Below are 19,433 nucleotides of genomic sequence, written 5' to 3' on the forward strand. Positions count from 1 at the left end.
GGGCAAGATGGGAATAAAGATGCAGACCTACTAGAGAATGGACTTGAGGACATGGGGAGGGGGAAGGGTAAGCTGGGACGAAGTAAGAGAGTGGCATGGACATATATACACTACCAAATGTAAAACAGATAGCTAGTGGGAAGCAGCCACATAGCACAGGGAGATCAGCTCAGCGCTTTGTGACCACCTAGAGGGGTAGGATAGGGAGGGTGGGAGGGAGGGAGATGCAAGAGGGAAGAGATATGGGGACATATGTATATGTATAGCTGATTCACTTTGTTATAAAGCAGAAACTAACACACAATTGAAAAGCAATTATACTCCAATAAAGATGTTAAAAAAACAAAAACAAAAACAAAAACTTGCTGCTTTTACATAGCAAAATTTAATTCAGTAATCTGAGGCCACTTTCCTAATTTACCAGCTTTCTTTAACTCTCACTGGAGAATATTTATGGTATACCCCATCTTAAAATTACCAACAATCTTATAACACATTCAACTCCATTCTCCAGGTCACTAATAAAAATACTGAATATTAAGACTTAAAACAGACTTCTTGCAGGACTGTATTCAACATCCTTCCCCAACTTCACATAAGACCATTTGTTTGACTTTCCTTGGCTAAGTCTTGTCCATTTTGGAGCAAAAATTATGTAATCCAATATTGTTTGATGTTTTTTAAACTAAAAAAAATACACTATGCAAACTCTTAAACATCTACATAAAACAGATGTGTACAATAATACGATCTGTATAGAACCTTGACAAATTACCACATTTAAAATAGAGAAGAGGAATTAATTCCTTGTAGAGTGCTTTATGATTGCTGTGATCAGTTATCACATGAATGCCTTTTGAGGCTTAATTTCTACTGCGTAAGAGATGTTGAAAGAAATAACAATCTGTAATAAGATTCCACATTGGCACACAAACACATGCATACATGTGAGATTTTAAAAAATCATACTAAATCTATGATGACAATTCATCTTTGGCATAAAAATAATAAAAGCTCAGTATTTCATTTTCAAGTAAAAGTACTAGCCAATTCCATACATGAGACAAAAATACCTAACGTGAATTTTTCTAACAATTCTTTTTAATATATAAAGTAGTTTATGGACAATATTTCTTTTGTTTCTTTCTCTCATAAGGCCTAGATTATGGTTAATATCTCATGACACCAAAAGTAATACTGCAACAGATATTAAAGCATTTTTTCAGCCACTTATGCTATAAAATATTAATTGCAAGCCCGTGCACGTGCTGTATATACAGGGGATTAGGTAACTGAGTTCCTGCTCAGTTCTAAATCAATAAAAGATAACATGCACAGCATCCATCATTGTTTGCTCTTCCTTTAGTACATAATAACTGCAAGTGGAAGATTTAAAAAAATATATATTTAAGCACTTGTGGAGATAATATATGCTGGAGAGGACGTAAGCAATACTTACCTAGGAAGGACAGGTTTTTCTCCAGAAGCAAGTCTCTGAGCAGAACTTCATGCTCATGACCAATGGCACTGGGAAGTGTTAGTTAAGGAGGGTAACATAGGTAGAATTAAAGCACGCTAATACCAGGGCTATACTTTGAGATGAAATGACCAATGGAGGTAATTACGGCAAGTACCTCCTCATATAGCCCACATCTCTGAGGAGTGAGATTTCTTTACAAATCCCCTCATTTAAGTGATTCGATAGACTTTTTTCTATAATGTTTAAATGGATTTTGGCAAATAAAGATTTGTAAATGGATGTGTACTTTATCTTCTTTTGAAAAGAAATTCATTTTAAACATCCTTTATACTATGTTAAAAATCCCTCAGTTCAATTTAGGACCATTTATTGAGCACTTACTAGGTGCAGCAAAGAATACCAGCCAGCCTTTGCCCTAAAAGAGTTTCCAGTCTTACAGAATTCCATAAATCTTCTGTGAATTCACACTTGTCACAAAGTCAGCATTTAGCAGCTCCTATTTCACTTCTAGTCTATGACTGGTGATCTTCTGTGACTTGGGAAGTCAAACAACTGACTTGTTGAGAATTATATGTACTCTGGAGGAAAGACATCCTAGTAAAGGGCTGTGGATCAGGGTGTGGGTACAGAGGCTGTTTGAAGTCTTTTTCTTGTGTGTGCAAGTTTTCACATATTATATAATGCATATAAATACATACACACTCGCATATAAATACATACACACTCGCATATAAATGGTTTGAGTGCTGGGACTTCCCTGGCGGTCCAGTGGTTAAGACTCCGTGCTTCCACTGCAGGCGGCACAGGTTCGACCCCTGGTAGGGGAACTAAGATCCCACATGCCAGGCGGCCAAAAAAAAAAAAAAAAAAAAAGTTTTGAGTGCTATTATGAGGCAGGCACTGTATTAAGTGCTTTATGTATTCTATTTCATCCTCACAGTTATTATTATCCTTATCTTACAGATGAGAAAACCGAGGCTTAGAAAGAAATCTGCACAAGGTCATATGGCTAATGTGTGGCAGAGCAGAGGATCAGTATAAAATCTCTGCAAAGCCTGTGTCTGTGACCTCTGTACGGCTTCTTTAAAAAATATTAAAATTGATTATGTAAAGATAATTGATATTAGTTAATATTTCTTAAATGCCATATACTAAGCCTTTGTGCTAAACACTTTGGTGTATCATCTTATTTAATCTTCACAACAACCACATGAGCAGGTACCATTACTAGTCCCATTTTTACAGTTAATGAAAGCAAGGTTCAGAAAGGCTGAGGAACCGACTGACGGTCTCATGGCCAGTAAGTAATGAAGTCAGGAAAGAGACTTGGAATTCTGGTCTATTTTCCAAAGGGATGAGATTGTACAAAGTGTGAAAAGGAGTGTTATCCTATTCTGGTCCTTTAATTCTGTCAAAAGCATTTGGTAACACAGGCAGACCTTGCAGGTACTGTGGATTCAGTTCCCGAATAAAAAAAATATCGCAGTAAAGCAAGTTACATGAATTTTTTGGTTTCCCAGTGCATATAAAAGTTATTTTTACACTATAATGTAGTCTATGAAATGTCCAATAGCATTATGTCTAAAAAAACAACACACATACCTTAATTAAAAAATACTTTATTGCTACAAAATGCTAACCATCATCTGAGCCTTCAGCGAGTCCTAATCTTTTTGCTATTATAACATCACAGATGACGGTAACAAATATAATAATAATGAAAAGGTTTAAAATACTATAAGAATTACCAAAAGGTGACGCAGAGACATGAAGTGAGCAAATGCTATGGGGAAAATGAATCCGACAGACTTGCTGGATGCTGGGTTGCCACAAACCTTCAATTTGTAAAAGGCATAATATCTGCGAAGCGCAATAAAGTGAGGCACAATAAAATGAGGTGTGCCTGTAATTACCTAATTCTCCATCTCACTGATGTCAACCTGGTCCTCTCACTCCTTGGCTTACCAGAGACTCTTTTAATTCTGATCATGCACTGTGGGAGTCCAATTTAAATCAAATAAAGCTTATATGTTATTTGTAAAATTAAAAATTCTTAGAGAATTAGTCTGCTCTTTATCAACACATGCAGGTGAATATCATTTGAATCTTAGAATTCAAGAGGTGAGACCACTCGTATCCACTGTCAGAACAAGCCCCAAGGTATATGCCCAGTAGTGGCTAGTGGGAAGCAGCCGCATAGCACAGGGAGATCAGCTCGGTGCTTTGTGATCACCTAGAGGGGTGGGATGGGGAGGGTGGGAGGGAGGGAGATGCAAGAGGGAGGAGATATGGGGATATATGTTTACCTATAGCTGATTCACTTTGTTATAAAGCAGAAACTAACACACCATTGTAAAGCAATTAAACTCCAATAAAGATGTTAAAAAAAAAAAAAAAAAAAGCCCCAAGTCATTCTCATTGTCTTTTTCCTTCTGTTGTCCCCTCCTCCCCATGCACAGGACTGCTCTTACTTCTCATTGAAAACAAAATAAAGGAAACAAATTCTTAAATCACAAAATTTCACACATTTGCAGAGCCCATTGAAGATATCTGATGAATACCTCTCAATGGCTTCTCATTACTAGGGACATCCCACATTTGAGAACTAAATTATTTACTTCTATTCCACATAAACGTGCTCTCACTGTTATTGTTGTAAATTATTTACATCTATAATGTTGAATCATGAAACCGAGGTTACTGATGGTACAGAAATGAAACCCACAGCACTTCAAGCTTCCTGTATCATTGTCTTTCCTTGCTCCTCTGTTTAGGTCTTTTGTCTAATAGCTTGTCCTGAAGTCACACTTTGGAAAGTTGAGGTGGCCGGTTTCTCACGCCTTTTGTGTCTGTGAATATAACCTGTGGCAGGAAAGGTGAGTGGGCGTGGCTATGTAGGAAGAATTACAGTAGACACCAAAAGAAAATGAAAGCACAATGACAATTTATATAGTCTTTGCTACTGTGCTTTTTTGGCGTCTTATTAATAAATGACCAATTTACTTTATTCTACTTAAACAAATGTCTACATGTAACATTTTCATAATGGAGTAAAAAGGTTTTGCACCTATTCTATTTATTAAGTGTGTGCTTTCTAATGAAATGATGCAATTTACCGAGTAAGCAATGTAAACATTACCAAAGTATCAGAACAACATACAAATAGCATTTCCACTCACATGAAAATTCAATAATTTTTACTCAGTGTGAAATAAAATAATTCCTGTTGATCAGCCTCAGAAACATCTATGCAAGTGTATTTACATTATATTAAACTGCTACTATCTCAGTGCAAAGATAAAATCAATTCTCTATAAACATCCCAGCCTGTTTTATTTTGCATGGTAAAAGCAATCACTAATTTGAAACTTTGGAAAGATATACTTCTTGATTATGCTTTGTTTGATATAAACATATATAAAATACAAGGCCTAGAAAATAAAGCTTATAAAAACAGTAATTTTACTGGCAATAGGCATAATGGAACTGTGAAATTATAATCTAGTCAGTGAATACAAGTTACAGACATACATCATTATCTTTATCAACTGAAATCATGTACTACTTTAAATTCTACTGGCAATAACACAGCCAAGAAAGGAAAGTGAATGACGGCAAAAATGCAAGGAAAATACTCCAAACAGAATTTATAATGCTTCATAAGCAGAAACACTTAGACTTTCTCTATAATAATACCTATTATTGATGTATGGCAGTGACCATGGGGCAAAACTTGTAAATAACCTCACAAGCCATTTTCTTCGCCAGCAATACAGCAATCTAGTTTCCCGTAAGCATCTCAACTATTACTGAAAAACAGTCTCCTGGCATTTACAAAGCAGTTGACTTCATACTTTAGTCCATGCATATAAAATTAGATAGTTATATTTAAAATCAATAAGCAATCCTTCAAAAGACATTATGCTTTTAAAACCTTAACTTTAAATGGATTTTTAACTATTTTATGTGCTTCAAAATTAACATGTAATTCCACCCCAGATACTCGGAGATGGTGTCAGTTGTTGTATGAATGTGCTAAACTTTATCACTGTAGCAACGTGAGGTTGGCATTCCGACAGTTTCTAACACTATCATTAATTTGACACTGAAAATAGAAGTATAGTTTCACTTTGGTCTAATAAAGAGGCAAGCTTATGACAATGCTGTGATTTTATTAATTTAAGTTAGGTTGGAATAAGAAATATACAAAGGGCTATACTATATTAATATTATATATTAATAAATATAATAGATGAAGTTAGGGTGGAAGAATAAATATACCAAGGGCTGTAACATAGATACTGAATATTCTTACAAGAGGGCTCTGTTAAAAGATTATTTTTCAAAGGTTAACTTTATGAAAAAAAGAAAATGAATCTTTTTTTTTTTTAATTTTTTTACAAAAATTTCACTGACTCTAAGCCTTTAGGAAACAAGGTGGAATATAAACACACACACACACACACACACACACACACACTCTCTCTCTCTCTCTCTCTCTCTCTCTCTCCCTCTCTCTCTCTCTCTCTCTCTCTCTCTCTGACTAGCAAGGGCTTCTAACAAAGAGCCTCCTGACTGATAATCACCGAGTCACAACTGGTCTCAATGCCACCCATGCTAACAAAACCCAGGAAGGGCATGTTATATTATTAAGAAATATGAGACTCATGGACTCAGATAGATATGATTCCCATTAAAAAATGGCTAATCATTTACTTTTTGAATAAACTTTTTGAGCCAAGGACTGTCAATATCCTCAGTGTTGCCACAACACTACTAAAGGTATTGATTAAAAATGTCCTCCTTCACCAAGTCTAGCTGCTGTCCACTCAAATCCTGTTCGGAGAAGCAAGCATTAACTCTAGTAATCTCAATATCTTTAATGAAGAATGACTGGACATCTGTTCTCATGGCCTTAAATTCAGTCCAGAGGGAAAAATTAGCTTGGTTTTCTCTAAAAATGTTTATTAGGGACCCAAGCAAGAGCTCAGATTGTAATCAACATTTAAGCAATAAGAACCTACTGCCCTTTAAAATGTGATGGTCTCTGGTGGCATTTTAATCACATCATCCTTTAACTCCAGGCTCAAAATTTATTCTCAACTAAATTTGGTTCATTTTAAATAGAAATGCGTTATATTTGAAAAAATGTTCACTGGGATGGTTAGACATCCAAGACAATGTGTTACTTGCCTCATGACTCTGTACCTTTAAACTCACTGAAAACCAAGCAGTTTGAAATAAGCCTGTGACTGTGCAACTGCTGAACTGACATCTTCCCGGGGCCTATCTGATTTTTTTTTTTTTTTTTTTTTTTTAAGCTGTAGAAAAGAATGGTCTGCAGTGACCCTCCAGTTGATTGAATATAAAATAGAAGAGTATGAAATGTGTTTTGTGAAGCAGAACTTTATGTCAGGTTAAAGCTAGACACATCTTCTCCACTGAGTCTAAGCTCGTCAATTGTGCACCTAAAATTTTATGGGAAAGGATACTGTTTGACGCAGTCCACCAGTGGTCCATAACAGCAGTCGTTCACGATGCACTGCAGACAAATAAGAGAAGGGGTCTGGGATGAGTGACTACAAAAACTGTTGCAGTTAAACAGTATCCTAAAAGCAGTAGTTCCTTTTCTTAAAAAAAAAAAATTAAAAAGCTATCAAAAGACTGTTCAGATTTAACCACAGAAAACAAAAGTCGCATCCTTTTTATTCACTATAAAAGCAAAGCTATTAAAAAGTGAAATGCTCTTCTCGCAAATATTGCATTGCCATTTATGGTGCACCCTGACCTCAGTGATAGTTTATGATGACAGTAATTAAATGAGGTTTAAAATCCTTTACTCTGCTAGGCAGATAACAGCATTGCCACTGAAAATAGACAGCTGTGATTAATACCTGATAGACCTGATTTGCTAGAACTCCATCTGGAATCTGAGAAGGGTCCCGTAGCATACTATTTATAACAGACTTGGAGGCTGCAGAAGCAAAGAGATGAACTGTTAGCAGACAGTCAACATACTTTTAATACAACATGAGAAGTGACGTATACCTATAAATACACAAAGCATGAAAATGAAAACATTACTGATACTAATCATTTTTTTCCCTTTTTTCAAATCTACGGGACGCTTTTAATTAGACCATTTTGCCAAGTTTATAAGCCACATTGCCAGATTTGAAGATGACCTAATTTTTCCAAGGTAAATTAACAAGTACCGACCTAAAGCATATGTCTTTTTGCAGATAAATTAGCTTTGGAAAAGCCTGCTTGGGGGAAAAAAAAAAAACACAACAAAAACAATCAGAAAAGAAAATATTTACCTTTTGCAGGTAAGTATGTTACAACCAAGCATATGTACCTGGAAAGCTTAGTGAAGGCAGGTCAGATTCAAAGACTTCAATGACGTCAATAAAAAATAACTTTCAGCCGAGAAAGCATCTCTGAATTCTAAACCTTTCTGAAATAATTCTCATCAACTGCCACGAAATGTTATGTCCATTTCACAGGTAAGGAAAGTAGGTAAAACTGACTGACAATTGAGCAAATCTTAAACAAGGGAAAAGAGTATATACATACACACACCCACATTTATATTTATATATGAATTTTTGTCCCAAAACGTCTCATCACACACAGTCGCAAATTAAATTGACCTTACCCCGGGGAACTGCAACAGAAGGGACTATGGGAGGCATCTTCCGAGGGATGCTATATCAGATCACACCCTTTGAAAAGTGAGGCAGGAGATCCTGGCCTCACTGTTTACTGTAGGCATGCAGAAGCCATGGTGGCCAGAACTCCTCTTCCTCAGCATGGGAGGAAGGCAAGTCTCTAGACGGAAGCTAAGTCAGGTGTTGCTTAGGAACCAATTCTTTCAAGTCCTCCAGTGGAATCATTCCCATTTACCAAAATAGCTTAGGGTCTGGTCCCTACAAGCACAAACTAAAATGCATACTGGATAATTATCTAGTTAAACAGAATGAACACAGACCACAGACCTATGTCATTCAGGTTCTGAGAAAATTTTTGGCCTAACGTTTTTTTTTAGATTATGATGTTCTTTATCAAGTTCAGTACCATAAGAACACTGACAGATATGATAAATGTTAGTGAATTCTGTGGAAGGAAATAAGGAAATGACATCTTTCTCACTTAAGCATAGTATGGAGTGCACAAAGAAAAAATGAAGTGCAATTATTTTAATTATTTCCTATTCTTAGCTCCATAACTGCATGTTTATAGCAATGTTACCTAGTTAATAGCCATTTATAAACGTGTTTGCACTGCAAGTGGAGAGGCCATATTTGGAGTCTCAAAAAAGATCCTCTTCACTGGAGGAATCCTATCCAGCCCTATCCCTATACCCAGCTCTGCAACCGGGCAAATTATCAAGCCTCTCAAATTCAGTGTCTTCCTCTGTAGAAAGTGATAATGTTATCTGACCTGACTACCTTTAAGGTTTCTTACATGAGTCCCTAGAGAAAACAGCTACAACAGCTTTTTTGTTATTTATTTTGTCAAAGTTTAAGTAATAATAAGAAACAAATCAGGCTTAGGCGTTTGCCTCATGTAAGCTTAAGTTAGACTCAATTATTTCGGAAAGACATTACCATAGATAAGTGGAACACACACTGGGAATATGAAGCAGCAAACTGTCTTATTATAAAAGAATAGATTATTCCAACAATAGTGTTAAGTAGATAGTAAAGTACCTGGTAAACTCACTCTGTTTTCCCAACTTAATTCTAAGGCCAGGCCAGTAGGAGGGGAACAAAGCAATTGCACATGCACTGGGTCACCTTCCCTGAGGGACTGCACTCTCTCTGGTCTGCCACTCAGTCACCGGATAGTAATGGCAGACACATTCCTTTGTGGTACCCATGACGCTATCAGTGTCTCAAGGGAACAAAAGCACCTTCTCCACATGCACCTGGTCATTGCTAAGTTGCTACACTGCTAACTCTCATACCCATGTGAGAAGAAGATTACTAAATGACCAGACAGTATACCCAAAAGTGCTATTCTAGGGAAAATTACTGACCTCATACCAAACTATATGCAAACTCATTGCTAAAATCATAAAACAAAGGCCCTTTTTAAAAAAGAAGAGGGACAATACCCTAGGACAGAAAAAAATTAGGTCATTTATTTTATGAGGGAAGAAAGGGAAATATTAAAGGAAAAAGAAACCGATGACATCATAATTTTCCTCACAATATGCATTTTAGAACAGTGTGCTTACCAGAATTAAGAATCATAGCCAATAAACTTAAAAAAAATAGTTTGAATATATTGAATAGAACACTATTCAAATCAAAGGAAGCTTGCGAGAGGAAGTCAGTGATTTTAAATTGAATAGTAAAAACTGGATATTGGGTCCGCGTTCATTTTAAACTCAAAAAAAGCTCTTTTCTCTTCTTGCAACCTGCCGTTTTTCAGAGCACGAGAGAAAAAGTGCTAACACACAGGAACTGCAGGCCAAGGCTCCAGATGCAGGACGTGCCTGCCCTCCATGCCTGGGTCTTTGCACTCAGGCTTGAGGAGGTCTACATCTCAGATCAAGCCAGAGTGCAAGCATACATTTACACACATACTCTGAAGCTTAGGAAATGCCAAAGGGAGGAATAATAACACCAGATAAGGAAAGGCAATTGGACAATCTTGGGACAGCTGGGGATATGAACCCTCACGGAAGCCTATGCCTTTCACAGAAGCTGTCCCTAGGCCAGCCATGACATCTGTCCAATGTACATCCATCTATTTTGACCACAGGTAGACAGGAGTTTTGTTCTCCCTAATCTTTGCTAGAGGTATTCATTCTGTTGATTTCACAATTTAACCCTGTCACTGCTTCAACTGCTGGGATTTCAACTATCTACCAAGCATGTGCAAAGCAAGAATGCATGAGTCACTTGAAGCAAGATGTACAAGAATAGGAGAGCTGGTATCTGTTAAAGCACGCTACACAGAAGACAGGCAATAGGCAATGCCTGGACTAAGGCATAATGCCTAAATAAAGAATATGATCTTTTTATTGTGGAATATTTCTAACATAAAGAAGGCAGGAGCCTAATATAATAAACATCCATGTCCCACCATTCTGATTTAGCTTCTGGATCGGCAATTAAATTAACTTTGGATAGCCTAAGATTAATTTGTGTAAACTTTTAAATTTATCAGTCTTGCTAGAGGTTGGTTTGTTTTATTAGTATTTTCAAGAAACCAAATTTGGGTTTTGTTTTCTCTCTACTGCTCCATTTCTTCAAGTTACACTGAATTTATCCTTTTGTGATCATTGTTTCCTGCTTTCTTCTTTGAGTTTGCTACACTTATCCTTTTACTAATTTACTATGTTTATTAAATACACTTTTAATCTTTTAACATACTTTTTAAGGCTATAATTTTTCCTCTAAATTCTGCTTTAGCTACATGCCATAATTTTTGTTGTCATTTATAAATATTTTGTAGTTTCCATTATGATTTAATCTTTGATTCATAAATTCTTTTAAACATTTCATTTTTTATATTTCCAATTTGATCAGATTGTGGTCAATGTATGTGATGTTTATTTTAATTTGGAAGTATGTGCTTGACTTCCTTTGTGTTTTTATATGGAACCTATTTTTACAAATGTTTTATATGTCTTAAAAAACACTGAAGTTCCTACTGAGGTACAGAGTTCAGGTATGTCTAGTATGTCAAGGTTTTTAATTGTATTATTCAAATCTTCTATATTCTTATTAATATTTTCCAAACTAGGTATGAACTAATCTACTACTACTGTCAGTTTGTCAGTTTCTCCACATAATTCTGTCAATGTTTGCTTTCTATATTAGGAGGCTATTTTGTTGGGTGTACAAACTCATTGTTTTACATATACTTCTTAGAAATTATGTCTTTTGGCATCAAGTCATGACCTTCTCAATCTCTTTTTTTGTGCTAAACATACCATTACCTAGTGGTAATACTGCTGCACCACTTTTCTATTGGATAGTATTTGCCTGATATATCTGGTCTTCCATTTCTTTACTTTAAACTTCATTGTACCATTAAGTCTTAGGCCTGACTCTTATTAATAATATTTAGCCAGATTTTCTAAAATAAAATTTGAAAATCTTTGCTTTTTAAAAAGTGAGTTTAATCCACTTGTAACTGAGACATCTGGACTTATCTCTACCCTCTTGTTTTCCATGTTCTGGTAACCATTTTCTTCCCTTCTCCATTTCTCCTTTACTACCTCCTAGTTGATTAAATTTTCTTTATGCCCCCTTTCTCTCTTTAGTCACTTGAATGTAATACACTTTGTATCTACTTCTTTAGTAGTCCTCTCAAAAAAATTTAAACAGAACAATATCTAATCTAATCATACCTCCTTTGTAATTCTGAGTATAAGTAATTTAGAATGCACTCACTCCAATCAGAAAGCCCCCGTTCCTCATCAGCCTCCATGTTACTGTGCCTATTATTTCTGTTCAACCATCTTGTTTGTAAACACAATTTCCTAGTTAGTCTTTGTGATGGTTAATTTTATGTGTCAACTTGATTGGGCCACAGGGTGACACATTTGGTCAAACATTATTCTAGATGTTTGTTAAGGGTGCTTCTGGATGAGATTCACATTTGAATTGGTGGACTGAGTAAAGCAGATTGCCTTCCCTAATGTGGTGGGCCTCATCCAATCAGCTGAAGGACTGACTAGAACAAAAAGACTGAGTAGAAGAGAATTCTTTCTGCCTAACTGCCTTTGACTTGGGACATTGGTATTTTCTTGCCTTTAGACTAGAACTAAAATACTGGTTCCTCCTGGGTCTCAGGCCTGCAGGCCTTTGGACTGGAACTAGGCCACTGGCATTGCCTCTCCTGTGTCTCCAGCTTGCTGACTAACTGTAGATATTGGGACTTATTAGCCTCTATTATCATGTGAACCAATTTCTTACAATCAATCTCTCTCTCTCTCTACACACACACACACACACACACACACACACACACACAATCCTACTGGTTCTGTTTCTCTGGAGAATCTTCACTTATATAGTCTCTTTCCATTTTTAAAAAACATTTTTTAAACGTTCAATGCTTATTTAGATTTATCAACATGTTTGTCAATTTCCTTTTTCAGCATTGCTTCTTGAATTCCACATTCTACTTTTGGATTCAATATCCAAAAATTGGATATTGTTACTAAAGCACCTCATTTATTAGTTCTTTCAGCTGGGATCACTGAGTAGTAAATCTTTTAGTTCTGCCTTGTCTGAAAATATCTCTACTTATTTCTCACTTTTGAATGATAATATAGCTGGGCACAGAATCACAGGCTAAGATTCAGCCCTTTGAAGATATGATTCCATTGTTTCCTGACATCTATTACAAATAAGAACTCTACTGTCAGTCTAATGGTAGTCCTTATATAGGTAATTTGTCTTTAATTTCCGGTTGCTTTTAGATTTTTCTTTGATATTCAATAGTTACATCATTGTTCACCTGGGTATGGCTCTTTTTATTTAGCCTGCTTGGAATTAGCTATGCTTCACGAGTCTAAGGATAAATGCCTTTAACCAGTTTGAAAAAAATGAGCCATTATAGCTTTGGTCTCCATTCTCTTTCTGGAACGCTTACATTAGACATCTTTTAGGTCTTATTTTATCTCCTACCCCTATAAAGTGTATATATTTCCCCTCTCTTCATCTCTTGTGCTACACACACTGAAGTTACTTTCCTTAGATCCATCCTAGAATTCACTAACTTTTGTTCTAATCTAATTCTTCTAATTTTGATTTTTTTTTGTCTAATCCAACACTTCACTCATCTAATGAGCTTTTAATCTCAATGACAATTATTTCATTTCTAAATGTTATTTTTGTATTTTTAAACGTGTTTTTCACACTATTTTCTATTCTTTCATTTATTCAGTTATAGTCTTCCTTTCTTTTTTTTTCGGCTGCGTCAGGTCTTTGTTGCGGTGTGCGGGCTTCTCTCTAGTTGCAGCACACAGGTCTTCTCTCTCTGGTTGAGGCGCACAAGCTCAGTTGTTGTGGCACGTGGGGCTCAGTTGCCCCGCGGCATGTGGGATCTTAGTTCCCCAACCAGGGATTGAACCCACATCTCCTTCACTGGAAGGAGGATTCTTTACCACTGGACTACCAGGGAAGTCCCTATAGTCTTTCTTTTTATTCAATCAGCTTATATATTAATTTTAGTTTATAAATGTCATCTTATAGATTAAATTTATAGTGACTTCATTTTCTCATCTCTAGTCCATAGTATATGATTTCTCTACCTATCTATCTATCTACCTGCCTACCTACTCACCTATCTTCCCTACGGTGGTGGTTTCCTTACTTGCTTTGTAAATTTTTACTGTGAGCTTATTTTCAGAAAGAATTGTTTGACTTGTGCTGCGGAAATAACCATGACAAAGTAGTTTCATGTATACTTTTGCAGAGACTAGTTTTATTGTTAATTTCTTAGCTCAGGCTTCCTGCAGTAAATAAGAATGCAAATCGGAACCTATACCCACAAATGGTGCTGACCTATTTCTAACTTCTCTCTCCTCTCCTAATACTCCACAACCCAAGTCCATACACGGTAAGCAAGCTTCCTTACATTTTCTCTACGCACGTGGAGTTTCCTACCCCTTTTTTTCATGGTTTGGGCTATATGTAGAAGCTCAGTTCCAGCTCCTGGCTGCACATCTTTCCCTATGGGGTGTTAAAAATCCCAGCCCCGGCCTTTTATGTCTACATCTAAAGCTAAAAAATCTTATGGACCTACACAGTGTGAGCCCCTGTTCACCACTCTGAATATACATTCTCTCTCCATTTCTTGTAACTATAGATTGAATTCCTTTGTTTGAACTTGATTATGTATTTTAAAAGATTTTTGTTATTTTTTGGTCTATCATTTCTATGTCTTTGTCATGGAAACGTAGCCCAGCCACAAAAACTCACTCTGTTATGTTGCTGAAGTTTTTGGAAACCCTTTAATAAGAAGTTCAAGGGAAAGCTTGTTTCTTTGTTAATTTTTTTTTTGCAGTTAAAGTTATATAAATATATAAAGAAAAAAGTCCTCCCATGAAGTTGGAGCCCCAAACAATAGCGAGAAGGGCAGGTGGCAAATATGCAGGTAGGTTGGAGAATGGAACCACCTAAATCACCCGTGAAGTCCTCTCTGCTGCATGGTGTCTGGCTAGGCCAGGGAAATGGGAGAATGGTCGTTGGTGGCTAGGAAATAAATCGTTCCCCTGACCTCTCCAAAGGCTGCTACTACCATGTCACAGGCCAAAGCACTGTGCTAATCAACAGGCTTGGGAAACAAAACAACTTGTTTCTGCGGGTTTGAGAATCAATTCCACTGGCTTCTCAAATACAGACCCATATTTTTTTTTGGTGGAGGGGACGGTGGCTTTAAACACCAATTTCTTAACATGCTCCTTATTTGGCAATTTGGGCTGGACTCGATGGAGACAGTTTCTCTTTGTGTGGCGTTAACTGGAGTGGATTATCTGGGTGCTGGAGGATTCACTTTCTTGACGACTCAGGTCTGGCAAATCTGTGCTTGCTGTGAGGTCAGCTATAACTGTGGGAGAGGGGCCTTGGTTTCTCTCCATTTGGACCTCCCTGAAGTCTGCTTGAACTTCCCCTTGAATTGACAGGTAGGTTCCAAGAGCAAGCATCCCAAGGGAACCAGGCAGAAGCTTATGGCTTCTTATGACCTAGCCTCAGATATCATACAACAAGACCATAGTTTTTTTTTTAACATCTTCCTCAAAAGAGGAAAAACATGCCTTCTAAAGGAAAGGTAAACTTGCAAAGCTATGCACTATAATGCTTTCAAATGGAGAGGCAGCACAGAACAGTGGTTACGCGCTGAGTCTAGAATCAGATAGACTTGGTTTGAGGCCTGGCCCTTCCACCTGCTAGCTGTGTCATATCAACAATTTAATTAATCTCTGTGACCTTCGGTTCCCTCATCAGTAAAAGAGCATTAACACTGGTGCTTATTTTGTAGGGTTGTTGTGAAGATGAAATAAAATAACACACAAAAAGCACTAACATGCTGTTTGAGACCTGGGATGTTACAGTTGTTAGGCTGTTGCCTTGGCTGGTGTTAGATTACAGTGTGGCCTGCTTTTTGCCTCCCCAAATCACATCATCAAAATCATTTGTTACTTTCTATGGTCCAGAGGGTAAAAAAAAGAAAAACTTCGTGAGGTATAAATGAATCAGGAGCCTGCTCTTAACCACGCACATGTTGCCACTGCCTTGGAGAGACAGCAGAAGTGAGTCTATTCAACAGGCAAAACTCGGCAATGCCAGAATTTCCCTTCTTACACCCCTCCCCTGCCGCGCCCCCTTGTGGGATTCAGTGTGTTCAGTGCACAATCCAGAATCAAACCTGTTCTCTGGAAAGAACGTGGCAGAAGTCCTTTATACCTCTGTGTGTGTTAAGCTTAATGTGTTGTCGCTGCATGGGGGGTTTGTATTTTAAGTCTTGCCTATAACCATAGAAGAGACAGATTTTTTTTCCCTCCAGCTCAGGGCATTTCAAGCATCAGCAATCAAGCAAGTAGCAACTTTGCCCAAATCAGTAACATCACACCCACTTTTATAACTCTTCCTTTCCTTAGTGTAAGCTCAGATAAGTGGCCAGCTACTGCGGAAAGGAACCGAGGCAAACAAGCAGGTGAATCATCTTCACTCTTAAGGTCCCTGGAAGTCCTGCCTACTGCAAAGAGTGCCATCTGCCTAGGTTACACCTGGACTGAAACAAAGACAAGACCATATATACATGGGACCTCTAATCCGATGTCACAAATGGATTTAAGCATGATAAGTGAGCCAGCATGGGGCTGACTATACACTGGATAGCAGCAGTCAGGAGTGAAAACAAGATGAAGTGAGGGATGGATGATACAGGGATAAAGATGAGACGGGTCATTTGGAAGGAAAATTCAAGTGCAGACAGCACAGTGGTGTTAGAACCTGGTTCTCCCTCCACTGAAAAAACAAACAAAGAAAAAAAAAAAAAACAATCCCTGCAGCTGAAAAGCTGGATGGGGAAGACAGCTGCTCCCAAAACACACCAGGAGTTCTGCTTCTTCACGTGGCTGCTCCAGAGGCTGAGCTCCAGAATGGCAAAGCCTAAAATACCAGCTAGAATTTAATCTCTTCTTCAAGTGCTGGTTTAAGGCTTTTGGATATCAAGGTCATGAAGGTCTCAAGTTACACCTCCATGGAGCTGGCCTGCCAGTGTCTTTTCTGGACAATTTCAATATTGCCAGTGGCCTACAGGAGCCTACTTTCTCTTGCAGTTGGAACTACTCCTCTCGAGAATTCCAGGCAGCTCGCTAGCTCTCCTGTAGCACAGGAGTGATCTCTAAAGCAGTCTGATCCCATTTGACAATCTGAATAAGAAATATCTTTTAACATTAGGGAACCCTATAGGGACAAATTACAATTTTGCTCTCTAACTAGCACATAATTGTGTAAGAAATAACTTGAACTAGAGTCATCAAAAAAGTATTACATAAGGACAAGAGGAAGATGTCTCCAAAGCATGAATATTCACACTGATCAGATTCTTGTCTCAGGCAACTTGCAGCTCTACAGCCATCATACACCATCAACTCTTATTCAACGAACAAACATTCAACAGAAATTTATTCAGCATGTGGTTAATGCCAAGTACATATTTAATTCCACCCCAGACTCCACTGTCCAAATCTGGAATGTTCTTTTGAATCTTTCCCTTGGCCAAAACTTCAAAGCTCAGTTCAATTCTCACCTCCTCCAGTAAAGTTTTCCCTTAATTCTTCTTGTTCTCCTCTCCCTCATATTGTGGGGTGGAGTGAACTCATTGTCTATCGATCATTTGGCACTTTATTAAATATTACTTTGTCACCTGTTGACAGAAGATTGATCAGGACTAGACTTGAAACCATGATAGCCCAAAGAAAACAAAATCTGAAGGAAAAAAATAATGCTTAGCACAGTACAGAAAAAAGATATCATACTTCCTCAATGTTATCTTTACATATCTGAGGGTTTTTACCTGGAGGGTTAGGCTAATCCTGTGGTCACACCAAGAAGATGAGAAATAATTCTTATAAGTTTATTACTGGTTCTGAAGCTGTAAGGTTTCAGATTGCATTGTGGCCCTATGTTTGGTCTACATCAATCTTTCCTCACCTCTTTTTAGTTTGTTTCATTATGGCCGCCTCAGGACACTTTCAGACGTTTTTTTCTTAACTGCTCCCCAATGAAATTTTAATGCCGCAGATATACTTGATATCTGGCTATGCCACATCACCATCTTTGAGAATGCATGGTTCACAAAGACAGCTAAGGAACTGCTTGCGTCAGGATAGTTGACAAGCTGCCTAAAAGCAAAAATATTTCTCAGCTATCACCTCAAAGTTGCTCTGCACAAATAGCTACTCAATAAATTGCTGACCGAATTATTAACGAACTACTCAAAATCCAATTCCCTACTGTTACAGCAATTTTTAGGTATTAAAATGGATTTGACTTAATTTGAGCTTTTATTATTATAGATGAGTAGGCTTTTTAAAAAACTGTTTTCAGAAAATGTAGACTAAGAGGCCATAGGACACAATGGGTCTTTAGATAAGTGTTGACAACATCTAATGCCATGTCTCCCAAAGAGAAGAGGGCTTAACACTGGCATAGGAGAAGTGACTTTACTAGGACACAAAATAATTGTTTGAACAGTTATACGTTATTTTAACAAGTACTTTCTATTTATGGCAAGAAAGCCCAGTTTATTATTTAACGTGGAATTATAAATTTCCCTTTGAAAATATAATTAAATAAATGACATTTAAAAAATATCAGGTAAATATAGCATACTTATTATTAGTACATGTGGTACACTATGTGGATATGGTAAAACTGTAAATGTACCCAAATTTCTAATTTCAGAAACACTATACAAAGTCAGCTGAGCATTCAGGAAGGTGGGGTTACTCAGTCTACCCTATAACAAGTGTCCACTTCTGCAAAGGAATAACAGCCAACATTTACTGAGTGTTTACTGTGTACCAGGCACCACTCTAAACCCTTCACATGCATTAATTCATTGAATTCTCAGTATGTACTCACAAGGTGGCTATCCTCATCTTAGATATGAAGAAACTGAGGCATGGGGAATTTACATAATTTGCCCAAAGTCCCACTCCTAGTTAGTGGTGGAGCCATGATATGAACGTACTAGCCAGTTGGGCTCGTAATTACCTGGCTATTCTCCAGCACTATTCCCATGGTACTCAAAAGTAATGTGAAATGTTCCAGATTGAGGCATCATATTTATAAGAATTGACCTCAAGTTTTCCTCCCTCCTAGATGTCCCTCCAATTCAAATATTGGCAATTAAAGTTTCAAGACACTTAGTGCTCCAGGTAGAGCAAATATAGGGCCACATAATGAAGCTGAGCTCTCCTGTCTTACTGGGGCCCTGCATGTCAGATGACATTGAGAGTTGAGTCATAGGTAAAGAGAGGACTCCAACTCAAGGTCAGGGGAGAAGGTTAATGGCAGCAAAGACCTACCAAAATTTGCTGGGGTAGCTAGAAAACCTGGCAAGATCACAAGTGTCTTACGTTATATAAAGAAAGAAAAATGGATGCTTTTAAAGGTGATACTGCAGGTGGTATGACCGAGTTTGTAGTGGTCAATGAGACAGGGATAAGTCTCTGCTTTGCAAGTTGATGACTTCAAGAAGCCTTTCTAATAATTCCCTCTGGCAGCCTGCTCATTTATATCTCCCATGTTTCCCTTTGCTGGCAAAGACCCATACCACACCATCGTGTCTGCTGCAGTGCATAATTAGAAAGCAGTTAATTCTAAGTCATTAAAAGTGTTGCCCAGGATTGGAAAGATTCATGGAAAGGGAGATGGTACTCAGGCATGAACCTGTGCTCTTTTTTGGCAGG

The 19,433-nt window shown here is 37.5% G+C and overlaps 1 protein-coding gene across 6 annotated transcripts in view; it reads right to left on the reverse strand.

The window, feature by feature from the left end:
• Window positions 1-19,433, reverse strand: part of CDIN1 (CDAN1 interacting nuclease 1) — a 212,389-nt gene that overhangs the window by 107,724 nt on the left and 85,232 nt on the right. For all 6 annotated transcript variants that reach the window (XR_009501117.1, XM_059915594.1, XM_059915593.1 and 3 more), the window contains exons 6-8: window positions 7,375-7,454; window positions 6,973-7,022; window positions 1,460-1,527 (exon numbers count right to left, since the gene is read on the reverse strand). Coding sequence is in view for 5 of the 6 variants with exons in the window: in XM_059915594.1 (XP_059771577.1) it covers window positions 1,460-1,527; window positions 6,973-7,022; window positions 7,375-7,454 (198 nt within the window). In the remaining variant the exon portion in view is untranslated. The remainder of the gene's footprint in view (window positions 1-1,459; window positions 1,528-6,972; window positions 7,023-7,374; window positions 7,455-19,433) is intronic.

The sequence above is a fragment of the Balaenoptera ricei genome, chromosome 2, assembly GCF_028023285.1.
Source record: "Balaenoptera ricei isolate mBalRic1 chromosome 2, mBalRic1.hap2, whole genome shotgun sequence".
Lineage (NCBI taxonomy): Eukaryota > Metazoa > Chordata > Mammalia > Artiodactyla > Balaenopteridae > Balaenoptera > Balaenoptera ricei.